The sequence below is a fragment of the Megalobrama amblycephala genome, linkage group LG11, assembly GCF_018812025.1.
Source record: "Megalobrama amblycephala isolate DHTTF-2021 linkage group LG11, ASM1881202v1, whole genome shotgun sequence".
Lineage (NCBI taxonomy): Eukaryota > Metazoa > Chordata > Actinopteri > Cypriniformes > Xenocyprididae > Megalobrama > Megalobrama amblycephala.
In genome coordinates, this window is record NC_063054.1 from 35040328 (window position 1) to 35066955 (window position 26628).

At 37.4% G+C, this 26628-nt stretch overlaps 6 protein-coding genes across 6 annotated transcripts; all 6 read left to right on the forward strand.

Annotated features, from left to right (window-relative positions):
- The first annotated feature begins 213 nt into the window (after positions 1 to 213).
- Positions 214 to 1811, forward strand: LOC125278781 (trace amine-associated receptor 13c-like). The gene has a single exon (XM_048208117.1). The coding sequence runs from the start codon at positions 349 to 351 to the stop codon at positions 1372 to 1374; it is 1026 nt and encodes a 341-aa protein (XP_048064074.1). The 5' UTR covers positions 214 to 348; the 3' UTR covers positions 1375 to 1811.
- An 878-nt stretch (positions 1812 to 2689) lies between these two features.
- Positions 2690 to 4267, forward strand: LOC125278475 (trace amine-associated receptor 13c-like). The gene has a single exon (XM_048207677.1). It carries the CDS (start codon positions 3032 to 3034, stop codon positions 4028 to 4030), a length of 999 nt encoding a protein of 332 aa, XP_048063634.1. The 5' UTR covers positions 2690 to 3031; the 3' UTR covers positions 4031 to 4267.
- A 137-nt stretch (positions 4268 to 4404) lies between these two features.
- On the forward strand, positions 4405 to 12256 carry stx7l (syntaxin 7-like). Its single transcript, XM_048207678.1, has 10 exons — positions 4405 to 4975; positions 5964 to 6071; positions 6515 to 6584; positions 6704 to 6794; positions 7221 to 7358; positions 7511 to 7560; positions 8316 to 8412; positions 8545 to 8617; positions 10790 to 10872; positions 11311 to 12256. The coding sequence occupies exons 2-10, from the start codon at positions 5993 to 5995 to the stop codon at positions 11404 to 11406; spliced, it is 777 nt and encodes a 258-aa protein (XP_048063635.1). The 5' UTR covers positions 4405 to 4975; positions 5964 to 5992; the 3' UTR covers positions 11407 to 12256.
- A 195-nt stretch (positions 12257 to 12451) lies between these two features.
- Positions 12452 to 15893, forward strand: taar14a (trace amine associated receptor 14a). The gene has a single exon (XM_048207679.1). The coding sequence runs from the start codon at positions 14759 to 14761 to the stop codon at positions 15749 to 15751; it is 993 nt and encodes a 330-aa protein (XP_048063636.1). The 5' UTR covers positions 12452 to 14758; the 3' UTR covers positions 15752 to 15893.
- Positions 15894 to 18730: 2837 nt separating this feature from the next.
- LOC125278479 (trace amine-associated receptor 13c-like) lies at positions 18731 to 19867 on the forward strand. The gene has a single exon (XM_048207680.1). The coding sequence runs from the start codon at positions 18868 to 18870 to the stop codon at positions 19849 to 19851; it is 984 nt and encodes a 327-aa protein (XP_048063637.1). The 5' UTR covers positions 18731 to 18867; the 3' UTR covers positions 19852 to 19867.
- Positions 19868 to 20999: 1132 nt separating this feature from the next.
- On the forward strand, positions 21000 to 22614 carry LOC125278480 (trace amine-associated receptor 13c-like). Its single transcript, XM_048207681.1, has one exon. It carries the CDS (start codon positions 21005 to 21007, stop codon positions 21977 to 21979), a length of 975 nt encoding a protein of 324 aa, XP_048063638.1. The 5' UTR covers positions 21000 to 21004; the 3' UTR covers positions 21980 to 22614.
- Positions 22615 to 26628: the final 4014 nt, after the last annotated feature.

The window sequence follows — 26628 nt, forward strand, 5'->3', positions numbered from 1 at the left end:
AAAATCCTCAATGGCACAGTCACCTTGGTGAAGGTAAAGAGTGAGGTTGCTATTACAATTAGTTTATTCTATTTGATAGACTACTTTCAATAAAATATTTGCAATGGGTTTGTAAAAGATGTTTTTATGCATGCTTGGCCTGAGTTTTTGTTGCATTTGCACTGTTTTGACCAGCAGGCATCACCAGCGTTTGTATATTTTTTAACTCTTAATTTTGAATGAGTGCTTGATTGTCATTTGCTGCCCTGTGATGATGTGGGAGGGTCAGAGAAGAGCATGAGTATTTAAATGCCTAACTAAACTAATAAATCACCATTTTATAGGTTCTTGTTTTCTGAGACAGGCAGGATGGATTTATCATTGCAAAAATATGATCTCACTGAGTTTTGTTTTCCTGTAGTGAACAACTCTTGTCTTAAAGGCACACATCTTGTTTCCACTCAGACTGTGTTGTATCTCATATTGGTGTCGGCGATGATTGTGACTATTCTAGGAAATTTGGTGGTCATTATCTCCATAGCGCACTTCAAACAGCTCCAGACTCCCACTAACATCCTGGTGATGTCTCTGGCTCTTGCGGATCTGCTGCTTGGACTGGTGGTCATGCCTTTCAGTATGATCCGTTCTGTCGATGGCTGCTGGTACTATGGAGATGCCTTCTGTTTGCTTCACTCCAGTTTTGACTTATTTCTTACATCTGTGTCTATTTTTCATCTCATTTTTATTGCCATTGATCGACATCAGGCTGTGTGTTATCCGCTTCAGTACCCTACGAGAATAACCATACCTATTGCATGGGTCATGGTGCTGATAAGTTGGAGCATGGCTGCTTTATATTCATATGGATTAGTGTACTCAAAATCTAATGTGGAAGGACTGGAGGAATTTATTGAATCCATGTACTGTATGGGAAGTTGCACTCTGCTTTTCAATGCATTGTGGTCTGTTTTGGACACGTTACTAACTTTTTTATTGCCTTGTTCTGTCATGATTGGACTGTATGCAAGAATTTTTGTAATTGCAAGAAAGCACATTAGAACAATTGGTGATGCAAATCAGCATGAAAATGAGAGCACATTTAAGAGCTCTCGACGATCTGAGCGCAAAGCAGCAAAAACTCTTGGTGTGGTTGTGGGAGCCTTTATTATTTGCTGGCTGCCGTTTTTTATTAACTCTATGATTGATCCCTACATCAACTTTGCTACCCCAGTTGCTCTTTTTGAAGCATTTGTCTGGTTAGGTTACATTAACTCAACCATAAACCCCATCATATATGGCCTTTTCTATCCATGGTTTCGAAAAACCCCTTCTCTCATTATAACAATGAGAATATTTGAACCAAACTCATCAGATATCGGTGTTTTCACTGTTTGACCTCTTTTTCATGTCATTTAAATATGGTGCTTTACTCTTGCACATTGTTTTGCACTAGCACATGCTTTCTTACTGAAATGATTTTTGCACTGTGCATATATAATAAACAGTGTAAAAAATGTTGGAATATGGTTACACATTTTTCTCCATATATAAACTGCAAAACACTGCATACAGAAAAAATGGATTAAACAAACACTTTAAATATTGTGCACTCTGTAACAGCACAGACACAAGTGGTATGATGTGATCCCCATTTAATTTGTATAAGATGAAAGGGTGATCTAAATCATAAATATTACTACATTGGCAAAGATAAGTCAGTCAGTCCGACTACTGGCCTGTATCACAACAAACAAAAGCAGTTCAACTGGTTAGATGAATGTGTCACAAGTGGATATAGGCCCACATGGCCACATGAAGTGAAAACATATAAACTTAACAAATAGTCTTAATTAAAAGTTTTATATAATCTCAAATATCATGCACTGATGAAACTGAACAGATATTCACAAAAGACTAATTTAGTAACCAAAAGCATGTATTGTTTTTGAGAATGAACAAGCCAAAGCCAAACAATTCTAATATTTAAAAAGTAAGACGACTGTGATCCTCTGCTTTCTTTTTATAGCACTGATATAGCTCATATTATTATAAGTAGCTCATATCTCTTTTTTATCATTATTAATATTTATTTATTTAATTTATTATTTAATTTCTATAATTGTATTCTGTGTTATTTTCTTGTTGCATAAAATCAAAAAAAAAAAAAAAAAGTTGTTGTCCCTGAGTTCTTTCTATTAGGAAGGAATATTCAAGAATTAAATTGCAATTATGTAACCAAGAGCACAATGAGTAAATCCAAAATAAATCTTATAGGCCTGGTTTCACAAACAGGGCTTAGATTAAGCCAGGATTAGGCCTTAGTTCAAACTTTGAACTAAGTCCAAAGTAGTTTTTATAAACATGCCTTAGAAGAAAACCTGTGCATCTTGAGATAAAATAATGGCACTGGCATATTTTAAAATAAGTTACTTTTAGTTAAAACAGCTCAAACATGCATTTTAGTCTGGGACGAGGCATCATTTACTCACCCTCAAGTTGTTCCAAACCTGTATGAATTTCTTTCTTCTGTTAAATACAAAAGATATTTTAAAGAATATAGGTAACTAAAAAGTTGATGACCCCCACTGACCCCACTGAAAAAAATAATATGGAAGTCAATAGGGTCCATCAATTTTTTGGTTACCCATATTCTTCAAAATATCTTCTTTTGTGTTCAGAAGAAGAAAGAAATTCATACAGGTTTGGAACAACTTAAAGGGTGAGAAAATGAAGACAGAATTTTCATTTTTGGGTAAACTATCCCTTTAAGCCTTATCTGTGAAAACAGGATATAATTTAAATTATAATTTTACTTTTTTTAATCAACATGACATAATGTAAGATTAGGATTACATGAAAACAGATTGTAGTTGTATGATAATAAACTCTCATGACTGTAGCTAATGTTTACGTAATTCCTGGCCACTCCCGTAAACGACACCTGTCATTTGACTTATATAAGTGAACTGGCAGTGAAATCATCTTTAGGATTTTGGATCTGCAGCCATCATAAACATGGGCATTGAAGTTTAAAGCAGTGAAGAAGATCTCCATGGAATTTCTTGAGCATCACTGCTTTCCCCTCTGGAATACAAGCTGCTCTCTTGACTTTCATTTGAATTATGTCAATGTATTGTTGTTCTTGTACATATCTGCAATCTCTGTGCTGACCGTGTGTGGAAACCTACTTGTCATCATCTCTATAACAGTTTTCAAGCAGCTTCACACACCAACCAACCTGCTCATCCTCTCACTGGCCGTATCTGACTTCTTGGTGGGAATTTGTGTGATGCCTGTTGAAAGCATTAGGAGCATTAACTCATGTTTTTATATGGAAAAATCACACTGTCATATCTTTCATATGATTATGTCAATTCTTGGGTCTGCATCCCTCATCAACATCATGCTTGTGGCTATTGATCGTTATTTTGCTGTATGTAATCCACTCCTGTATATGTCCAAAATTACAATGAGAAAAACACTGATCTGCATAAGTTTAGGATGGACTGCATCTATCTGTTATAATCTTGTACCAGTGAATTTGGGAAATTCAAACCTGACAGGGATAGTTGTGATCTGTCTAAGAGAATGTGCAGTGGCTGTCAGTAACACCTGGGGTCCAGCTGACTTGATAGTGAGCTTCATTGCTCCATGTATAGTGATGTTAATTCTGTATGTAAGAATCCTCACAGTGGCCTTGAGACAAGCAAAGGCCATCTCCGACTTTGCAAAGAAAAGAGTATCTCAGAAAAACCTAAAATCATTCAGGAAATCAGAGGTGAAGGCGACAAAAACATTGAGCACAATTGTCTTTGTGTATTTCATTTGCTGGGTTCCCTGGTATATAAGTATGCTTAATATGAAACAATTTCAAAAGTCATCTGTGAGCCTCTCTGCTTTACTGTGTTTATTTTACACTAATTCATGCATCAATCCCTTTATATATGCAATATCTTACCCCTGGTTCAAAAGATCAGTGAAGCTTTTGGTTAGCCTAAAAATACTGCAGACAGCAACTAACCAGCTTAACTTATTTCCTGAAGACTGTTAATATGAAAATGCATCTCTGTTACAAAACTATGTTTGCATTTGGTGATATTTGTTGGCCTTTTGGTTAAAAAAAAAGAGGATATTCTACCTTTATACATCATTAATTTGCTTTGTTTAGAATGACAGTTTGCTAAAAAAAAAAAAAAAAAAGGACATTATAATTAGCAGATGTACTGTAACTGTCTTTGTGAATTTTAATGATGAATAATTATAACTCATGTGGAAATAACATAATTAACTATCAAAGTCTGCTTCATATTTGCAAAAAAATTAACACAAGTTTAAGTTATGCTTTTTTTTTTTAACTAAGCTAAGTCCTCGGTTGTACCGGTTAGTTGTAAGACCTCCAATTTCTTTAATCAGGAACAAGTTACAAATCACCTGATTCACTTCACACATGCTTGGTTTAGTCCTTATTCCACATGTGTAAGTCCTGTGGCAGACAGCAGATTTTAGAGGAGAAAAACTAATTTTGATGTAAGAAAGTAACTTTTTTTACTTTTGTTTTTGTTATTGCAATTCCTGCTTTGTAGTTAAACTCATCAAAGTTAAATTACGTATATTGTGTGTCTGTATAGATATTTTTCATAAAAGTTGTTAGTGCCAATGTTTTGGCTGTTAGCTCTAAGGTGATGTAGTTCATGACTAGTTGTAACATCTCACTCCCCTTGTTTAACCACGCATTTTCTGTTTGTGCTGCAAATATAACAGCTATGTAATTTAATAACTGACAAGTGTAACTAGTTTTAATCACATTTTGAACGCACTGTTTTACAAAGACCTTCAAAACAGACAGAAATGTCAAAAATGTTGCAACCATCCCCAGTCTTACCTCCCTACTAGACTACTCATGTTTCTGAACGCACGCGGAAGATTGAAGAGAAATCACGTGACTCAGGCGTCAAGAAATCAGCTGAGGGCTCGGAGTTTCACTCAGGAAATCCAGGTAAACTAAACAACGAAAGTATATATCAAAGTAAAAGACGTGTCATTGTACACAGTGCAACTGTGTTGACTTAATTAAGAATGATTTTACGGGAAAAAGTCAGTGATTAAATGAACAAGCGTCGCTGATTATGAAGTTCATTGAATGTGAAACAGTTTTTGACAGCGCGTGATCTGGACATTTATTTAACACAATACGACACGTTCATATTCCTGACCATTCATAGTGTATGTTTGGTGTGTGTCGGTAAAGTAAAAATAAAAACCGTCTCATTTTGTAAATTAATGTGTTAGTGAGTTTGGGCGCTGTGATTTCCGCATTCTTTCGTTTTACAGGTGCAGAGGTCGGTAAACATTACTAACTAGTTAGCCTGCTAATGTATAAGCGACACTTCTCTAGCATTTTTTCGTATCATTATCGAACTATTAGGAGGTGTTTCAGTAAATCGAGGCTCGTAGTCACACTATATGGGGCAAATTGTCACAGTTGGAACCATGGAGTAGCACATTATTGGCTTTACAGGGGAAAAAATCAACAGTAAAATCATCACAAAATAGAAAACTTTTTCTGGCCTTCAAATAGGGTGAATTCAGGGTGATTGGGACACTTTATGCCATTGAGATGACTTGGAAAAAGTGTCCCAATCAACCTGAATTCACTCTAGTATAAATAACATTTACAATAAGTGACAACTTGCCCCGACATGACATTTCTGAAAAAATATAAAACTTTTTCAGCTCAAACCTTCATTATATAGTCTGAATGTATAGAAATCAGACTATATAATAAAGAGAGAATATAATAATATTTGAATGATATTTAAAATCAACAACATACATATAGGCCTATGAAAAAAAATGATATATTATGTAATGTTATATATATATATATATATATATATATATATATATATATATATAAACTGCTATATACATACAGAAAGAGAGGTCTGTGAGTAAATGTGATTTAACATCTATAATCTTTCTAGGTTTGGTGACTCATTCTTTGATCTCCATCATGTCTGGGTCAAGCGGAACTGATGCAAATTTGCTGGCACAGTCTATAAGTTCGAATATTCAGAGAATAACACTGCTGAGTGAGTCAGTTTTACTCTACCTCCTTATTTATGTGATGTGTGGACTGTTTGAATCACTGATTTGGGCAGATACATAACCATCCATTTTGTCCTGAAAACAAACTGGAAGGTTGCTGGGGTTCAGTCCTTCTTAAACTATGTCTAGACTAGTCTTTACTTGTGTCTTTAACCCTGCCAGAATGTTTAGTTGTCCTGTTTCTGCTGTCACAATTTCAGTTCCTTATGCAGTTAGCTTGCATTGCACATAAATGTCCTTCATATTTACATAATGCAATTTAATGAGAAAAGTCGAACCACAACATGTAAAATCAAGTATAAAAGGAATCGATAAAAAATGGCTGCTTATGAAAAACCATAATGTACACTTTTACATAACCCCATAGCACGAGAGGTGTGCTTAGTCGTTATCTAGTTTGTTTAGGTCTTGCCTTTGTTTTTACCAGCTAATGAAATCCAGCAGATGATGAGACATTTTGGAACAGCACAAGACACGACTGTCCTGCGACAAACATTGTGAGTCGAATACAAGCGGCTAGTTAATTTCCCTTTAATTCATCACACATAAAATAAATAAATAAACAGTTATATATGTAAATGCAAATATATTTGTTTGTATTTGTCAAAACACACAGACAGGAGAAACAGCAGAATGTCAATCATCTTGCTAAAGTGACAGATAAATACATGAAAGATTTCAGCTCTTTACCTGTGACCACAGAACAGGTACAGAAATCATACTGTCCCACCATATTAACTCATATTTCACCACATATACATACAATAATTCCCATGAAAGCACTTAAATAGACTTAAACTAGTATGAGTTTGTATATGGTGCAACATTCACCGTCCAGAACTTTGATTTAGAAGTAAAGAAATACTAATATTTAGTGTTGGGATAGGGCTTAAACACTGACATTTGACATTATTTAACTTATAGGGACAGTGCACCCCAAATATGAAAATTCTGTCATCATTTACTCACCCTCATGCCGTTATTTATTCTGTGGAACAAAAATGAAGATATTTTGAAGAATGTTTATAACTAAATTGTTTTGGTTACAATTGACTTTACCAAATTTTCATTTTTGGCTGAACTATCCCTTTCACAGTACTGTTCAAATGTGACATTCCTCTGTTCTCACACAGCGGCAAAGAAAAATCCAGCGAGAACGTCTGATCAATGAATTCTCCAATGCACTGGGCGTTTTCCAGAAAATTCAGCGAGAGGTAGCAAAGAAAGAGAAGGAGTATGTGGCACGTGTCCGTGCGAGCTCAAGAATTTCAGTAAGTTTCATCTGGTACAATAGTAGTGAAAGAATTTCATTGCTATATTACCTACCCAACTGAAGGTTAACTCCAAAGTTTTTTCTGAGTAATAAATGGTGGCATATTAGCAGCATGTTACGGTTTTCTTACAATTCTGTTTCTGTCCACAGGCTGGTGATCCAGATGATGGCACTGGAGGATTTTTGGCACCCTTTCAAAGGTTAGACACTTTAAGATGCCAAGTAGACGATGCTAAACACAGGTGTAAACGGAGTCTAAAACTTTTTGAGCTTGTCCACTTTTGACCTCTTCCAGAGGTAGTCAAAAACGCATTCAACCGGATTGCTTTCATAGTGTAGATGCTCATGTGGTTGAATGTGTTCAAACAGATACACAAGACCACCCACTTTCCACCTACTGACCTAATGCATAAACATTATGGGAAGTGCGCTAGCCAGATGGGATTTAAAATTTGTCGGCTGAAAACCTAAGTTTGGTTTGAAGGCGAAAAATGTAGGAAGCACAATGTTCTCTCACCATTCCTGATTTTTAACACACACTCATCACAGTGTTCGGCATGGTTTTGCCGCTATCAGAGCAGAAACGAAAGCTTCTGCTCTCAGTGTGTTTTCCTGTCTTATTTCGTCGCTTTCATATGGTAATTGAGTGAGCTTATTTCGTCCATTAAATCAAAAGATATGAAAAAGCCCCTACATATATCCGCCCATAGACCCTTCCCTTGAAGAAATCAGGACAGAAGTGGTTGAAAGGGGACAAAAGAGACAGATTAAAACACTAGGTGTAAACGGGAATGTGTCTCGCTCGTCCACTTGTGATCCGATTGACCAAAACACATCTTAAACCAGGTGTAAACAGGGCCAAAAAATCTCTTCTGACCTGTCACATTTATGCATAAAAAATAAATACAAGTGTGTTTTCAATTGTCTGCTTCTTAGTCTGTCTGTGTGTTTTTAGTGATACTCAGGCTCAAACTCAAAGATATGAGGAGAACATCACAGAAGAAGATCTGCAGCTCATTCAGGAAAGAGAATCAGCAATCAGACAGCTGGAGGTGAGACTCATTTAAACCCTGAGACAACAAAGATGAACTAATCTTACAAGTTACAAGCATTATGCTAATGTAATGCTTTTTTTGTGTGTGCAAAGATTAGGCCTTTGTAAATCACACTCTCTTGTTTTTCAGTCGGACATCACAGGCATTAATGAAATCTTCAGAGATCTGGGCTTGATGGTGCATGAACAGGGAGACATGATTGGTAAGATCTCATAGGCCGCATTTACACTGCAAGTCGTAATGCTCAGATCCGATCTTTTGACCATATCCGATTTTTTTGGACGACATGCTTACATTTCTTTTAAAAGTGACCTATATCGGATGTCTCCTTTTTACACTGCACTTGGCGAAACGTACCAAAAATAGCCTATATGACGTCACAGATCAATTTCAATGGTACATTGAGCTTAATTTATTGACATGAATTCATATAGAAACCCTTTTAATGCAATAGTTACATCCCTACATAAAAATAATACAAATTCTTCACAACAGTATACGTAGCCTACGCAGCTCCGCTGGAAGCGTGTGAGTTGAATAATACTCGGGTACGGGTAGATATTCACAGCTTCATGGGCTCGAATCCGCCATCCTATACAATTGTTTTTTGTTTTGTTTTTTGTCATTAAAACAAATGCATTCATCAGTGATTGTATATCAAGGGCAGTTGCAAGTTTGTGTGCTTTTTATTTTGTGGTTTCAATGGAACGAATAGGGACTGAAGCGCGCGTCTGTGCACGAGCCGTCGTCACTGACAACAGCGGCAACGAGCACAGTGTGATTTCAAGAGCAACACATTTCAACGTCGGATCGCCTTTTATTTAACACAAACAAATTAAATTAATAATCTGCCAGTCAACTAGAGATGTTCTGTTTGTTATAGCTATGTCTGTACCGCAAAATGTTAAAAAACCCTCACTTTTCAATGACGCAGGAGTCGCATTTACAGGGGAACATCCGATCTGTCCGCTTACACTGCAGGCGCAAACGCACGTATCCGATTCATATCTGATTTATAACCACATATGAATGAGGCCTGAAACCGATCTGTGAAAATCGGAATCCATGCGCTTTTTTCCTGCTTACACGGTCGTGACTCATATCCGATCTGTGCCACATGGGATGAAAAAATCGGAATTGGGTCACTTGAACCGTGCAGTGTAAATGGGGCCATAGAGATTTAACTAGATTTTTACACTTTTGAAATTAAGTGGCAATGCACATGATGTTAGGATATACGAGAAGGTTGCCAGGGCGTTGCTAACTAGCCCAAGTCAAAATAGTTCACCCCCAAATCTGTTTTAAGCCTATATTGCTTTTTCGAAATAGTGAGCTCAAATAAACTGCTTCAAAAGTTTGCTGTTGGACACTCAAGTTAGGAAGACAGCATTCATATGACTAAACAAACTGAACACTGATGTCTAACCAACTTGGTTCACACCAAATGCTCTTAAAGGAAATGTTTCCTTTAATTGTTGAAAAGTAAACAGTCCTGTGACTAATGAGCCACAATCTTGTGGACAGTAAATAAATCTCTGCTTCAGTCAGGGTTAGTATTATTTCCCAGATCTCTACAGCATCTGTCTATTAACAGGATACTGCCTACGATTGTAGGAAATTGTAATTTTTATAACAATATTTTGTCTGTTTTTCCTAAATAATTGCACCTAACAGAGCTTGCATAGCATATCTGACAGATCCAGGCCTGAAGACTTAAAAAGAATTATATATATATATATATATATATATATATATATATATATATATATATATGTGTGTGTGTAAAAGCATAATAATTATATTAAAAATATTTATACATTTAAAATAAAATAATATCTGTGGTGTTTTGTTTAGACTTGGCTCTGAGGGAGTGTGTGTTTAGTGATGAAACTCGTATCAGGAAAGAGCAATTAAAGGTGTTAAAAGGAAAAGCAGATGCTGATAATGAAGACCTGCGAGGCTTCACACACACCAGCTCACTGGGACTGTTTGTTCAAGCACTACTTTTAATGATAAGAACTTCTAATGATAAGACATGAGCTGTTAGCACGCACCTATTGGTGTTGTTTACATATGTGATATTTCATCAAATTTACAACAGTTTGCATCATTGTTTGTGCTGCCCACCAAAACTTTGAGATGCATACCTGAATGGATGATGAAATATTGCTCACTAAGGCATTTTGAATGAAGTTCTGAGGATCTGAAGGACTGCATTATCCATAAGCAACATTTTTGTTTTAAACAGAATAATAGTTTTGTGATGCAAATAACAGAGTTAGAAAATTTGACTAGTTCTCTGTGCAAAACTGTAGGAAAAAAAAATATTTTGTGTTTATCTCTGAATTTTTTTTATCTCCATCCTGTTTTGCAGACAGTATAGAGGCCAATGTATCAAACGCAGAGGTCTATGTGGAGTCAGCCACACAACAGCTGAATAGTGCAGCAGGTTACCAGGTACATCATGTATTCACCCTCTCGCTATTTCAAACCCGTATCACTTTATTTCTAATGTGGAACACAATAGGACAAATTTTGTCGAATGAAAGTAGATGGACGCTGTCAAGCTCCAAAAAGAACAAAAAAGCACCATGAAAATTCCAATTCTTCACAACAGCTTTTAATTCATACAATACCTTTGTGTGAGAAACAGATGCAAATTTAAGTTGTAACTTGAAAGCTTGTACTTGTATGGCCTACGTTTATGCTACTTTTATGCTACTTTTATGCTATTTTTACTGAAGCTCAAGTAAATTGCATTAATGCATTCATTTTTATTTTTTATTAAATTACTGTTTAATAAAAAAAAAATTAAATAGCTAAATTAATTAAACATACTGTTTTACTAAAATGCAAATTGACAATTATTATTATTATTTCTTCTGCTCCCTGTAGACGTCATTCCGCAAGAAGATTTTCATCCTTATCATTGTTCTGGTTGTGGTGGCTGTTGTTATTGGTTTGATTGTCTACGCTTCTGTGAAAAAATGAGTGTTTGTCAACTCTATCTGAAGGCCTAACGTTTGCACTGTCATGTTTTTAATGAGTTACAGAGGTTTGTCACCAAGTGAAGCTGCTTTGACTTTTTCACTGCAGTTAAGATTTTGTCATTAATGGACTCTTTAATAACAGTTCAACTCTATAAACGGCACCTTTGGTGTGCTATCCATTACAACAGAAATTTATTTCAACTCAAGTTTTTAAAGCATTGTGTTACAACGTTCCACAGAGTCTGTATATAGAGTTTAACTTGATTTTAATATTGCTACTGTTAACCAATTATCATTCCACTCTGCGCATCTTCCACCCATCTGATTTGTGGTAGAAGCAAGCATTCCTTATAGTAAAATGCCCTAAATATGAGATTTTTAATGGCTGAAAATATCAGTCAGTATAAAGCTGCTGCTTTAAAGAAGTACAGTTTAAGAGCACTATACATTTAAACTGCTCTCAAACACTTTATTTGAAGAAAGACTCTGAGAATACACTGCAGGTCAAAACATTAGACACTAGAATCCATTTCTCATCATCCATAGTGAGCAAATCTGGAATGTGGACAAAAAAGGAGTGTAAGAAAGTTTTCCTTTGTTGAACATTATGATCACTACATAATTCCCATATTTCCATTTGTTTTTTCAAAGTTATTATAATGACTTTACTGTTAATCTAAAATGTATAAAATAGTCATAAAGATTGAGTAGATGTGCCTAAACTTTTGACTGGTAAGGTCAGATTCACTCAGGTCCAAAAACGAAATATATATATATATAGGGCTGTCGATTTAATGTGTTGATTTAAAGGTCCTCTAAGTGATGTCACACGTTTTTAGGCCAAAACAATTTTTGTCACATACAGCAAACATCTCCTCACTATCCGCTAGCTGCCTGTCCCCTGAACACACTGTAAAAAAACACGGTCTCTGTAGTCGCCACAAGCTCCAAAAACGGCAACAAAAACAAACTGGTGCAGCCTGCACTACGAATCATAATAAACATGCTCCAGCCAATAACCGACAAGAATGATTTTAAATGCGCGTTCATGAAGCACGGATGGGAGGGGGAGGAGGAGGGAGGGTCTAGCTAGCCTCTGTTTTGTTTGACAACACTTCGAACGTCAACAGGAAGTTACTCCGCTCAGGATCGCTTAGAGAACCTTTAATTAATTATGGGAATAAAATTTGTCCAGAATACCATGAGTGCAAATGTGATGAGGATTTTATACAACAGTTCAATAAATAAAGTTAATATTATGTTATATTTTGGACAAAATATTGTCTGTTTTTATGGAAGCTTGTTTCCGCCAAGGAATAAAATTATTAAAATGATAATTGCGACTGGCTTGAAACTGCAAGCTATAAAGTCATAATTGCGGGATATAAAGTCCAATTCTGAGGGAAAAATGTCCGCTCACAATTCTGACATTGTCTGACAATTGTGGGTTTATATCATGCAATTCTGAAAAAAAGTCAGAATTAAAAGATGCAAACTTAAAATTGAGAGAAAAAAAGTCACAATTACCTTCTTTATTTTTATTCAGTGGTGGAAAGAAGCTTTCATAGTTTTGTTATTGTCTCAATTTTGCCAACAAAACTATTACCTGTAAAGTGTTTCATTTCGGAATGAATCCACGTTTTGAGCAAATTAGTCGGGTGAACCAATTATTCAAAGGCCCTTCATTCCTGAATGAATCAGCCATTTGAATTAATCGAATTTATGAATGACTCAATGACTTAATCATTTAGAAGTTTACTGCCAACTACTGGCAGTTTTAGTTTCAATTTCATATTTTGGGGATACTTTGCACAAAATTTGAAAATTCTTTTTATTTACATTTACTCATCCTCATGTCGTTTCAAACATGGACTTTCTTTCTTTTGCGGAACATAAGAGAAGATCTTTTGAAGAATGTTGGTAACCAAACTGTTTTGGTCTGTAAATATATCTAAATACCAATTCAGATGCAGCTTCTGGAAAAAAAATAATAAATCATGGCCGTTGTAGCCAAAACTTTTATGTGTAATAAATTCTATGTTGAATCAAATAAAATATTTCTTTCCAAAGCTATTTTTGTAAAGCTACTGCTGATTATATTTAGATGAATTCTTAATACATGTCGTGTTTCCCAATTAATTTTAATCTTATTAATCATGAGCCATGTCTAGTCTCACTGTGCCAAAATGTCTTTGTAAAATTATCCTAAAATAAATGCTGCAATGATTTACAACTTCAACAAACCAGCAATGTCACTACAATATTCATCTGTCTCTATGATATTGTATTATACAAATGTTATATAACCTTAAAAAGAGTCCTGAGTGTTGAACAGGTAGTCACTAGAGGGAGCTAAATCAGGTGTACCCAGTTGACTCATTGTGACAGGAAATATCCACTAGATGGCGACATTATCAAATGTGGAGTTGCATATTCAGCTCAGCTCTAATGACAGACGGTTCACCTTTGACCTGCTCATACACAGGGTTGCTTTCCATAACCTACTAAAATGAGTAACAAATGCAAAATGTTTGCTAGAGCTGCCTAATTAACTTATTGTGTATGCAATAATTGTTATTTGTTATATTTAAAAAGTTATATTTAAATCATGTAACTAATGTAGAAACAACCTTTTCCCAAAAGCTGAAATGCTGCTGAGGGGATAAATGAAGACAAAGTTTATCCAGAGGTGTTTGTTTGTTTCTTTTAGTTCTGAAATGACAGTGAAACTCAATTTGGGACCTGATTAAATTAAGCTATTGCAAAGATTAATATTCAAAAAGAGACTAAACATTTCCATAGCATTAATAAACTTAATACACAATTGTATACATGTCTTTTGTATCACTGGTCTCTTTCATCTTAAATTCTTCTCAAACTGCTTTGGATAAAAATGAAAGATTAAGTAAATATATTTTTTTTTTTACTTAATTTTGACAAAGATCAGATTAAAACTACAAAAAAAAAAAAAAAAAGTAGTTTTGGAAAGTAGTTTTTCATTTAAAAGTGGGAAACACATGTGCATTGAGTTTGAAATTTAGGATATAATGATGATGACAATAATGAAAAAAAGTGATAGTGAATTTGAGCAATGATGAACTCCCAGCAGAAGTCGAGGGGAGGAGACGTTTATGTGTATAAAAATCAGCTAAACATGTTTGCCAAAGTTGGTGTCATCCACCTCACTGGGAACAATGCAAACCCTTTACACCGAGGATCGAATGAGACTGGAGTCACTCTGCTGGAAATACCATTGTTAGATTATTATTCTATTCTATTTTATTTTATTTTTTTTATTTTTTTTTTTCATACAATACAAGACTTGATATCTCTCCAAAGTACTTCATATTATCATGAATCTCACAGCAATGAACCTATCTGATGGCTGTCAGGAATATTTCTGTCCAGAGAGATCTGTTTCTTTATCTGTCTATGTGATTCTGTATGTGGCCGCAGCAGCTGTGGCTCTTCTGACCGTGTGTGGAAACCTGCTGGTCATCATCTCTGTTAGTCACTTCAAGCAGCTCCACACACCTGCTAACATCCTCATCCTCTCTTTGGCTGTAACTGATCTGCTGGTTGGAGTTTTTGTGATGCCACTTCATCTATCTTGGCTCATCGAGTCTTGTTGGATTTCTGGACCACTGATGTGCTCGGTTTTCAATTTTGTGACTTTTCAAGCAACAAGCGTGTCTGTTCACACTGTGGCTCTAATAGCAGTTGATCGGTTTTTGGCTTTACGTTTACCTTTCGTTTACTCTGAGAAAATCTCACCCACTGTGATCTGCATTGCAACTTTATTTAACTGGCTGTTTTCACTCCTTTATAACTTCACTCTTCTGTTCATTAATGGAAACTTCACCGATATCATGTGTCCAGGAGAATGTCTTTATATTGTAGATGAGGTTTCATCCCTCATTGATCTCCTGATTGTGTTTCTTATGCCATGTACACTCATCATAATATTATACACTCATGTTTTTGTCATTGCTAAGAAACATGCGACTGCTATAAGAGCCCTTCAGGTTCACAACAGCACCTCTAAAAACAGAGTCAGTGACAAATCAGAGCGAAAAGCAGCATTAGCTCTTGGGATTCTGGTCTTTGTGTTTCTTTTGTGTTTACTGCCATATTATATTTTTTCTTTAACAAATTTCTTAAGAGATGACTCATTTTCTAATGTTATCAACAGTGTTTTGATTCTCTTTTACTTGAATTCCTCTATCAATCCACTAATTTACGCTATGTTATACCCATGGTTTAAGAAAAGTTTAAAAATAATTCTAACTCTTAAAGTATTCAACACAGACTCCTCTCTGATGAATGTGCTCTCTTTAATCTCTTAATATGGAATAATGTCAAACAAATGTCTTACCTTTTTTGCTTTTTAATTGTTTGAGTTTTTCCTGATGTTCTTTTTCATCATTATTGTTAAAATATGATTATTTGTATATTTTGATGAATAAAACCAGGCATGTTATACAAGAAGCATGAGTTTATTATCTGCACAAAGTTTACTATCTGCACCAACACTGATTATACATGCAGAATTGGCCTAAAAAAACCCAGACGGCGTCCAGCTAGAGCAAACGGTGCAAAACACACTGGGAAAACTTAGTCGGCTGATGCTTAAAAACGGTCCAACGTTTCCCGATGGCTGATCGTCGGCTTGGTGTGTCCGGGGCTTTAGGCTGTCATCCTCATAATGGAACATGTCAGATAAGACATCTATAGGTCATACTGTAGGTTTGGCTTTTTACAAAAAGCAGACTATACAAACTATACAAATGCAAAGTTATATGCACATACAAAAATGTATAATTGTGCAATCTCAATGTCTCTCACCTCAAGGCTGAAACAGTCAAACATTTCCATTGTCAATAAGTTGTTCTTGTTTAAAGAGTGTTTATAGAGTGTTTTGCCTACAGTGAATAAAAACTTCCTTACTGGAGTTTTACGAATGTATGTAAAATTCATTCTTCTACAGCATTTATTTGTTTTATACAGTATAAAAATACATACATTTTAATGTGTAGGCCTATTTAAACGACACTTCATTTCATAAAATAATGTTAAAAGTAAAATACAGGGTTAGTTCACCCAAAAAATGAAAATTCTGTCATTTATTACTCACCCTCATGTCATTCCACACCCGTAAGACCTTCGTTTATCTTCATAACACAAATTAAAATATTTTTCATGAATTCTGATGGTTCAGTGAGGCCTGTATTGCCAGCAAGATAATTTACACGTTCAGTGCCCAGAAAGCTACTAAAGACATATTTAAAACAGTTCATGTGACTACAGTGGTTCAACCTTAATGTTATGACGTGACGAGAATACTTTTTGTGCGCCAAAATAATGACTTTATTCAACAATATCTAGTGATGGACGATTTCAAAACACTGCTTCATGAAGATTTGAAGATTTATTAATCTTTTGTTTCGAATCAGTAGTTCGGAGCGTATGTCAAACTGTAAAATGATAAAAAAAAATTGGCAAACAACGTACTGTACATTGCAAATATTTAATTAAATACTTTTTTTGAGTTGGCATATTTGTCATATAAGCACACTTAGGTTTCTACTGTATATGATACTCTTTAGCTCTTTTCTTCTTGATGAGCAGGATCAGTTGATCTCCCAGCTGTACAGATGCTGGTCATATAATTAGAATATCATCAAAAAGTTGATTTATTTCACTAATTCCATTCAAAAAGTGAAACTTGTATATTATATTCATTCATTACACACAGACTGATATATTTCAAATGATTATTTCTTTTAATTTTGATGATTATAACTGACAACTAAGGAAAATCCCAAATTCAGTATCTCAGAAAATTAGAATATTGTGAAAAGGTTCAATATTGAAGACACCTGGTGCCACACTCTAATCAGCTAATTCACTCAAAACACCTGCAAAGGCCTTTAAATGGTCTCTCAGTCTAGTTCTGTAGGCTACACAATCATGGGGAAGACTGCTGACTTGACAGATGTCCAAAAGACGACCATTGACACCTTGCACAAGGAGGGCGAGACACAAAAGGTCATTGCAAAAGAGGCTGACTGTTCACAGAGCTCTGTGTCCAAGAACATTAATAGAGAGGCGAAAGGAAGGAAAAGATGTGGTAGAAAAAAGTGTACAAGCAATAGGGATAACCGCACCCTGGAGAGGATTGTGAAACAAAACCCATTCAAAAATGTGGGGGAGATTCACAAAGAGTGGACTGCAGCTGGAGTCAGTGCTTCAAGAACCACTACGCACAGACATATGCAAGACATGGGTTTCAGCTGTCGCATTCCTTGTGTCACGCCACTCTTGAACAACAGACAGCGTCAGAAGCGTCTCGCCTGGGCTAAAGACAAAAAGGTCCAAAGTTATGTTCTCTGATGAAAGTAAATTTTGCATTTCCTTTGGAAATCAGGGTCCCAGAGTCTGGAGGAAGAGAGGAGAGGCACACAATCCACATTGCTTGAGGTCCAGTGTAAAGTTTCCACAGTCAGTGATGGTTTGGGGTGCCATGTCATCTGCTGGTGTTTGTCCACTGTATTTTCTGAGGTCCAAGGTCAACGCAGCCATATACCAGGAAGTTTTAGAGCACTTCATGCTTCCTGCTGCTGACCAACTTTATGAAGATGCAGATTTCATTTTCCAACAGGACTTGGCACCTGCACACAGTGCCAAAGCTACCAGTACCTGGTTTAAGGACCATGGTATCCCTGTTCTTAATTGGCCAGCAAACTCGCCTGACCTTAAGCCCATAGAAAATCTATGGGGTATTGTGAAGAGGAAGATGCGATATGCCAGACCCAACAATGCAGAAGAGCTGAAGGTCACTATCAGAGCAACCTGGGCTCTCATAACACCTGTGCAGTGCCACAGACTGATCGACTCCATGCCACGCCGCATTGCTGCAGTAATTCAGGCAAAAGGAGCCCCAACTAAGTATTGAGTGCTGTACATGCTCATACTTTTCATGTTCATACTTTTCAGTTGGCCAAGATTTCTAAAAATCCTTTCTTTGTATTGGTCTTAAGTAATATTCAAATTTTCTGAGATACTGAATTTGGGATTTTCCTTAGTTGTCAGTTATAATCATCAAAATTAAAAGAAATAAACATTTGAAATATATCAGTCTGTGTGTAATGAATGAATATAATATACAAGTTTCACTTTATGAATGGAATTAGTGAAATAAATCAACTTTTTGATGATATTCTAATTATATGACCAGCACCTGTATGTTCTTCTCCCTTGATGCTGCTGGTTCTGGAAAGAGTCAACATGTCAAGTGTATAAAAGGCAGTGTTGGTTGTAGCACATCTTTATTCTGGAGCTTCAAGGAGTGACTTTTTTTAAAAATTCAGAGCTGTTTCATTTAAATCCATGAATCCTTGTGTGAGAGAAGTCATAGAGAATGATACTCTGTTTGGATGTTTCTTCCAAGTAAGGATACTTCATGATGCATCTTAAGGCAATGAACCTATCTGATGGCTGTCAGGAATATTTCTGTCCAGAGAGATCTGTTTCTTTATCTGTCTATGTGATTCAGTATGTGGCCGCAGCAGCTGTGGCTCTTCTGACCGTGTGTGGAAACCTGCTGGTCATCATCTCTGTTAGTCACTTCAAGCAGCTCCACACACCTGCTAACATCCTCATCCTCTCTTTGGCTGTGTCTGATCTGCTGGTCGGAGTTTTTGTGATGCCACTTCATTTGCCTTGGCTCATCGAGTCTTGTTGGATTTCTGGACCAGTTATGTGCTTGGTTTACGATTTTGTGAATTTTCATGTGACAAGCGTGTCTGTTCACACTGTGGCTCTAATCGCAGTTGATCGGTTTTTGGCTTTAAGTTATCCTTTTTTTTATTCTGAGAAAATCTCACCCACTGTGACCTGCATTGCAACTTTATTTAACTGGCTATTTTTACTCTTTTATAACTTCAGTCTTCTCTACATTAATGGAAACTTCACTGGTGTCACATGTCCAGGAGAATGTGTTTATAATATAGATGAGGTTTCATTCTTCATTGATCTCCTGGTTGTGTTTCTTATGCCATGTACACTCATCATAATATTATACACTCGTGTTTTTGTCATTGCTAAGAAACATGCGACTGCTATAAGAGCCCTTCAGGTTCACAACAGCACCTCTAAAAACAGAGTCAGTGACAAATCAGAGCGAAAAGCTGCGATTCTGCTGGGGATTCTGGTCTTTTTGTTTCTTCTGTGTTTACTGCCATATTATATTTGTTCTTTAGTGATTCCAAACAGTAATCCTTACTATTTTTTTGTCAGAGATGTTTCTGGAATATTTTTCCTTCTGAACTCCACCATTAATCCCATCATTTATGCCCTATTCTTTGCCTGGTTTCGGAAAAGCTTAAAATTAATTTTCACATTTAAAGTGTTTAATAAAGACTCCTCCCTGATGAATGTGATGTAAGAGATTGAATGTAAGACAGAATGTTTCTTCTCTGTTTTTATTATGTTTTTCATATTATACTTTAGGTCAATGTATTTTTCTACATTTTGCCATAATAAACATGGGCCTGGATTATAAAATATCAATTGAATGTCAAGAATTTAAGTGAGCACAACTAAGAAAAAAGCACCTGGGACCCCATGGTGGAGCCCAGATCTAGGTTGTAAAACCTGACAAATGTGTATGAGAGGACCAGCCCGCCGCATCACATACATCTTTGAAAAGAAGCCCCTGATAATAAGGCGTTAGAAACCGCCATACTCCTTGTTGAGTGGGCCCGGACAGTTAAATGTGAAGGCTGGCAAAGGCAATCCATATGCAAGAGAGATAGCCTCGACTACCCACTTGCTCATTCTTTGCTTAGATGCTGGGTACTCATTCCTAGGTGACCCAAAACACACAAACAGTTGATCAGATTTACACCACAGGGCAGCACTGTGGACATACACATCTAATGTTCTGACTGGGCAAAGCAGATTTAACTTCTCCTGGTCCTACATTTAAAAGGGAGGAAGACAGAAGGCCTGTTGTTGGCTATGTTGGCTATGGTAACTATTGATGCTTGTGGCCTAGACCTGGCAAAAAAGGAGCAGACTGCTGTGTGGGCAGGATCTGGGCTGACACAATGTTGCTATCTGGGTAGTAGATATCAGTGTCTTATTTGAAGGCCACTAAAAAGTAGTTTTTTTTGTGTTTGTTTGTTTGTTTTTGTTTGTTTTGTTTTTTGTTTTTTTGCAAACAACATACTGTACATTGCAAATATTTAATTAAATACTTTTTTGAGTTGACATATGCTTCATTTAAGCACACTAATGTTTTTTAATGAGTTCTACTGTACATGACACTCTTCAGCTTTTTTCTTCTAGATGAACAGGATCAGTGGATCTCCCAACTGTATGTTCTTCTCCCTTGATGCTGCTGGTTCTGGAAAGAGTCAACATGTCAAGTGTATAAAAGGCAGTGTTGGTTGTAGCACATCTTTATTGTGGAGCCTCAAGGAGTGACTTTTTTTTTTTATTCAGAGCTGTTTCATTTAAATCCATGAATCCTTGTGTGAGAGAAGTGATAGAGAATGATACTCTGTTTGGATGTTTCTTCCAAGTAAGGATACTTCATGATGCATCTTAAGGCAATGAACCTTTCTGATGGCTGTCAGGAATATTTCTGTGCAGAGAGATCTATTTCCATCTATGTGATTCTGTATGTGGCCGCAGCAGCTGTAGCTCTTCTGTCCGTGTGTGGAAACCTGCTGGTCATCATCTCTGTTAGTCACTTCAAGCAGCTTCACACACCTGCTAACATCCTCATCCTCTCTTTGGCTGTGTCTGATCTGCTGGTCGGAGTTTTTGTGATGCCACTTCATCTATCTTGGGTCATTGAGTCTTGTTGGACTTCTGGACCAGTGATGTGCTCAGTATTCAATTTTGTGAATTATCAAGCAACAAGCGTGTCTATTCACACTGTGGCTCTAATAGCAGTTGATCGGTTTTTGGCTTTAAGTTTTCCTTTTTTTTACTCTGAGAAAATCTCACCCACTGTGATCTGCAGAGAAACTTTATTTGACTGGTTATTTTTGCTCCTTTATAACTTCACTCTTCTCTTCATTAATGGAAACTTCACTGCCATGTGTCCAGGAAAATGTGTTCTTATTATAGATGAGGTTTCATTCTTCATTGATCTCCTGGTTGTGTTTCTTATGCCATGTACACTCATCATAATATTATACACTCATGTTTTTGTCATTGTTAAGAAACATGCGACTGCTATAAGAGCCCTTCAGGTTCACAAAAGCACCTCTAAAAACAGAGTCAGTGACAAATCAGAGCGAAAAGCTGCGATTCTGCTGGGGATTCTGGTCTTTTTGTTTCTCCTGTGTTTACTGCCATATTATATTTGTTCTTTAGTGATTCCAAACAGTAATCCTTACTATTTTTTTGTCAGAGATGTTGCTGGAATATTTTACCTTCTGAACTCCACCATTAATCCCATAATTTATGCCCTATTCTTTCCCTGGTTTCAGAAAAGCATAAAATTAATTTTCACATTTAAAGTGTTTAATAAAGACTCCTCCCTGATGAATGTGATGTAAGCCATTGAATGTAAGGCTGAATGTTTCTTCTCTGTTTTTATTATGTTTTTCATATTATATAAAAATATCAATTTAATATTTCCTCAGTTATTGCAGAGATACAGATCATTTAACATACATTGACTTTTTTTGACTCCAATAGCAGAGTACTAAAATATTGAGATATTATGCTGGTATAGAAACAGTTTGATGGGGATCTGTGCTACTGGCTGTCAATGAGGCCTTCACAGGGGATGGTCTAGTTGACACAATCTCTGCTGACACTTCAGGGATGCGTTCTGGTCGTGTCTAGGTGCAGGTCCTCCATCTGATCTGGATACGGCCCCGGTCTGACTGACTATAATAGACAGGATAAACAGAGAGATTAATATTAGCATAGATGTAGGGTGACCACCATCAAACAAACCAAATGTGGGACGATTACCAAGTTTGTGTGGGACATGTTACCAACACTGAAACACATCCTAAAGCTGTTATATAAAGTCTATCTAACTTAATAAAAACATTTTTCATCTGTCTTTCAGCTGATAAAAATACTTTGTTCTTTAGTCCCTTCCAGAAAACACCATTACATCACAATGTAACATAACATGTCTTTATTTTACATGTAATTTAAATTCAACATCACTGAGCCCAAAGGCAGCAGGCATCATGTAGATAACTATTTTTGAATAAGGTTTCCGAAATGGAAACTATTTGAGTGGTCAAAATATCACCAAGATCTCATTTGTTATTATCTATTTATTAAAAAACAGGGATAATACATTTTTGAATGTTTTTGTTTTAATTGTTGTGGGTTCCTTATAAGCTATTATTACATTAATAATTATGATTTAGTTTTATTATTAGAATTTTTGCTCCAAAAAAACTTTTACACGATTAATAGTGACCACTGTAAAAGCAGTTCAAAACTATATGCCTGTTATAACATTAGTGTGACTTTACAAAAGCACATTACATTACAAAAATAAAACAACATAAATATGAGAAGATAAATATAAAACAGCATTTAACAAATATTTTTTTAACATTATTGAAATTAATATTTTAATTTTCACAAGCTGTTTTTAGCAGAAATTTCAACTGTTTTAACTTTTATTTTTAACTATTATTTTGCATTTTAGACTCATTTTAAAGGTGCTCTAAGTGATGTCACGCGTTTTTAGGCCAAAATATTTTTTTGTCACATACAGCAAACATCTTCTCACTATCCGCTAGCTGCCTGTCCCCTGAACACACTGTAAAAAACGCGGTCTCTGTAGTCGCCATAAGCTCCAAAAACGGCAACAAAAACTACCTGGTGCAGCCTGGACCACGAAACAACATAAACGTGCTCCAGCCAATAACCGACAAGAATGATTTTAAATGCGCGTTCATGACTGTTTCAGGAAGCACGGAGGGGAGGGGGAGGAGGAGGAGAAGGGAGGGTCTAGCTAACCTCTGTTTTGTTTGACAACACTTCGAACGTCAACAGGAAGTTACTCCACCCAGGATCACTTAGAGCACCTTTAAGCACAAAGTACGTGTATTATTTTATTTTATTTTTTATTTGTTCATATCTGAGTGTACCTTCACCATGTAGTTAAGACATGTGTGGAAATTGCTGCGTGACTACGGAACTTTTGTGGACATTTAAAATTGTGCAAAACAATCCTGCACCCTGTTGAGGCCCTGTTATAAAACATACAAACAGTATTACTTTAATTTACATGAATAGTCAATATGTTACTACCTTGAAACCGATAACAATGTTTATTTTAATATTTGATGATAATGGCGCTTTGCTCTGATGAGACAAAATCGAACTTCTACAAAATACGTGTTTTATTAAACAAAGTAACAAAACAGCTAATGCAGAAATCCAGGAACAAAAGAACAATGTTAACAACAAGAACGGACCGGGAGTGCAGGGAGTGAGTCCAACTTAAAGGGAATGCTGATGACGATACACAGGTGCAGGGAATCCAAGGAGAGTGGGAGAGCTGATGAGGGAAGTGCAGACAAGTGTGGAGCAGGGAGGATCATGGGAGTTGGAGTCCGGGACAGAGGGGAACCGTGACATTACCTCCTCCTTCTGGTAGGCGCGGCCTCGCGCCGTAGATGGAACAACCGGGGAGGGGGTTGGGCGCCCTGGAGACCCTAACAGAGAGTGAGGGGAGTGCAGACAGATGCAGAGGTCTCCAGGGTGGATCCGGAGCCTTGGGCGGCCATGGCGGGTCAGGGGCTGTGGGCGGCCATGGCGGGTAAGAAGCCCCACACACGAGTTCCCTACCCACAGGTATATGGCCCCCCCAAAATTTTCTAGGGGGATTCATTGGTGGCAGGAAGGGATACGTGGGCTGGACCGTATTGGCGGTCTGGAGCTGGCTCGTGGAAGGCTGGAGCGGGCTCATCGGCTGCTGGAGCGGGCTTGTCTGCTGCTGGAGCGGTCTCGTTGCCTGCTGGAGTGGGCTCGGGGACAACTGGAGCGGACTCGTGGGCAGCTGGAGCGGACTCGTAGGCAACTGGAGCAGACTCGTTGGCAACTGGAGCGGACTCGTAGGCAACTGGAGCGGACTTGTAAGCAACTGGAGCGGACTCGTAGGCAACTGGAGCTGGCTCATGGTCAACTGGAGCGGACTCATGGGCAACTGGAGCAGACTCGTGGGCAGCTGAAGAGGGGTCTGGAGAAGGAGTCCAGGACATCCCCTCATATTCTATTAAAAGCCCCAAGGGCACTGAAGTGGGCGGTGATAGTAGCAGCGGTTCAGGCTTGGAGACAAGCTTAACTGGAAGCTTGGGCTGCTCTGCGGCAGGCTTAACTGGAGGCTTGGGCTGCTTGGCGGCAGGCTTAACTGGAGACTTGGGCTGCTCAGCGGCAGGATTTACTGAAGACTTGGGCTGATCGGTGGCCATCTTCTTCGTCCGTCTGGGCTTAGCAGTTGCTCTCCTCTTGGGAGGTCTGGGCATTGGAACAGGCAGGACCACAGGTGAATACCCACTGGAGGGGTATGTGGAGGAAACTGACAGTTGATGAACTGGCCAGGCCTCCTGTATTTCTGAGGGTACCGGATGAGGAGGACACAATTCTTTTTGAACCTCTTCAATTTGAAAATCAGAACCATTTAGAAAGAGAATCAGATTAATAGACTCGACTATGGAAAAGAAACATGCAGGTTCATTATAGTGAATCGTGTCCTTGTCCAGGCCCATCAGAAAACAGGCATTAAGCAGGGCATCTGGCCAGTTCAACAAACAAGAAAGCTCAGAGAATTCCTCCATGTTTCTCTCCAGCGGACGACCGTCCTGCCAAAGCCCTCGCAGACGATCCACCGCTGAAGCATATTCCCCAGAAGGCATGGGAGAGTTCTCTTGGTTTGGTCGGTTCTTCTGTTATATATGCGTGTAGCTGCAGCAGGGATGAGACAAAATCGAACTTCTACAAAATACGTGATTTATTAAACAAAGTAACAAAACAGCTAACACAGAAATCCAGGAACAAAAGAACAATGTTAACAACAAGAACAGACCGGGAGTGCAGGGAGTGAGTCCAACTTAAAGGGAGTGCTGATGATGATACACAGGTGCAGGGAATCCAAGGAGAGCGGGAGAGCTGATGAGGGAAGTTCAAACAGGTGTGGAGTAGGGAGGATCATGGGAGTTGGAGTCCGGGACAGAAGGGAACTGTGACAAATACAACATTTACTGTAGGAGCCATACAATTTACTTGTGACTTAATTTAAAAACTTTTCTTTTGCGCTTCTAATTTGGCAGTGAAATTCTATGGTCCAGTTAATATTTTCACCCCATAATGGTGGCCGTGTTATGACCCCATAAGTGTCGCCTCTTGGGTTCTATACTCTTTGTCCAGATCCAGATCATGTTTCATAGGCAGCGCGCCGACATGTAGCACCTATGCGCTTCGGGCGACCCAAGTTCAAGTTCCGGCTCGTGGTCCTTTCCCGATCCCGTCCCTCTCTCTCTCTCTCTCTCTCTCTCCCACTTCGCTTCCTGTCTTATCACTGTCCTATCATAATAAAGGCAAAAACGGCAAAAATAAATCTTAAAAAAAAAAAAGAATCTCCAGCAGGCTGCTGTATGCTCGTCTGTCTTTTTACAATTTATATGCAGGTTGTTTTGAACAAGCGATAAAACAGGAACATTTCCGGGGACAGCTCCAGTCGGGGACAGAACACCAAAAAAAAAAAAAAGTCCCCGGGAAAACAGGGACTGTTGTAACATCAAGTTCTTCTAAGTTATCTGGTATCTTAAGGAGATGGAACTGATTAGGAATATTATTTATAAAGTAAACTTTAGTGGTAGAAGTGATAGTTCTACCATATTTGTGGCAGGGAGACTAGATGATGATCTCAGATGTCATCGCTCTGCTGCAGAATTTCAACGGCATCAATATCAATTCCATGTAACAATATTAGATCTAATGTATGGTTATGACAGTGAGTGGGTCCTGACACGTGTTGTCTAACCCCAACTCCAATAGAGTTTAGAATGTCTGTAAATGCCAATCCCAATGGATCGTTTTCATTATCTACATGGATATTAAAAACACCTACAATTAGGGCTGCATCTGCAGCTAGTACTAACTCCAATAGAAAATCAGCAAATTCTTTGATAAAGTCTGTATGGTGTCCTGGTGGCCTGTACACAGT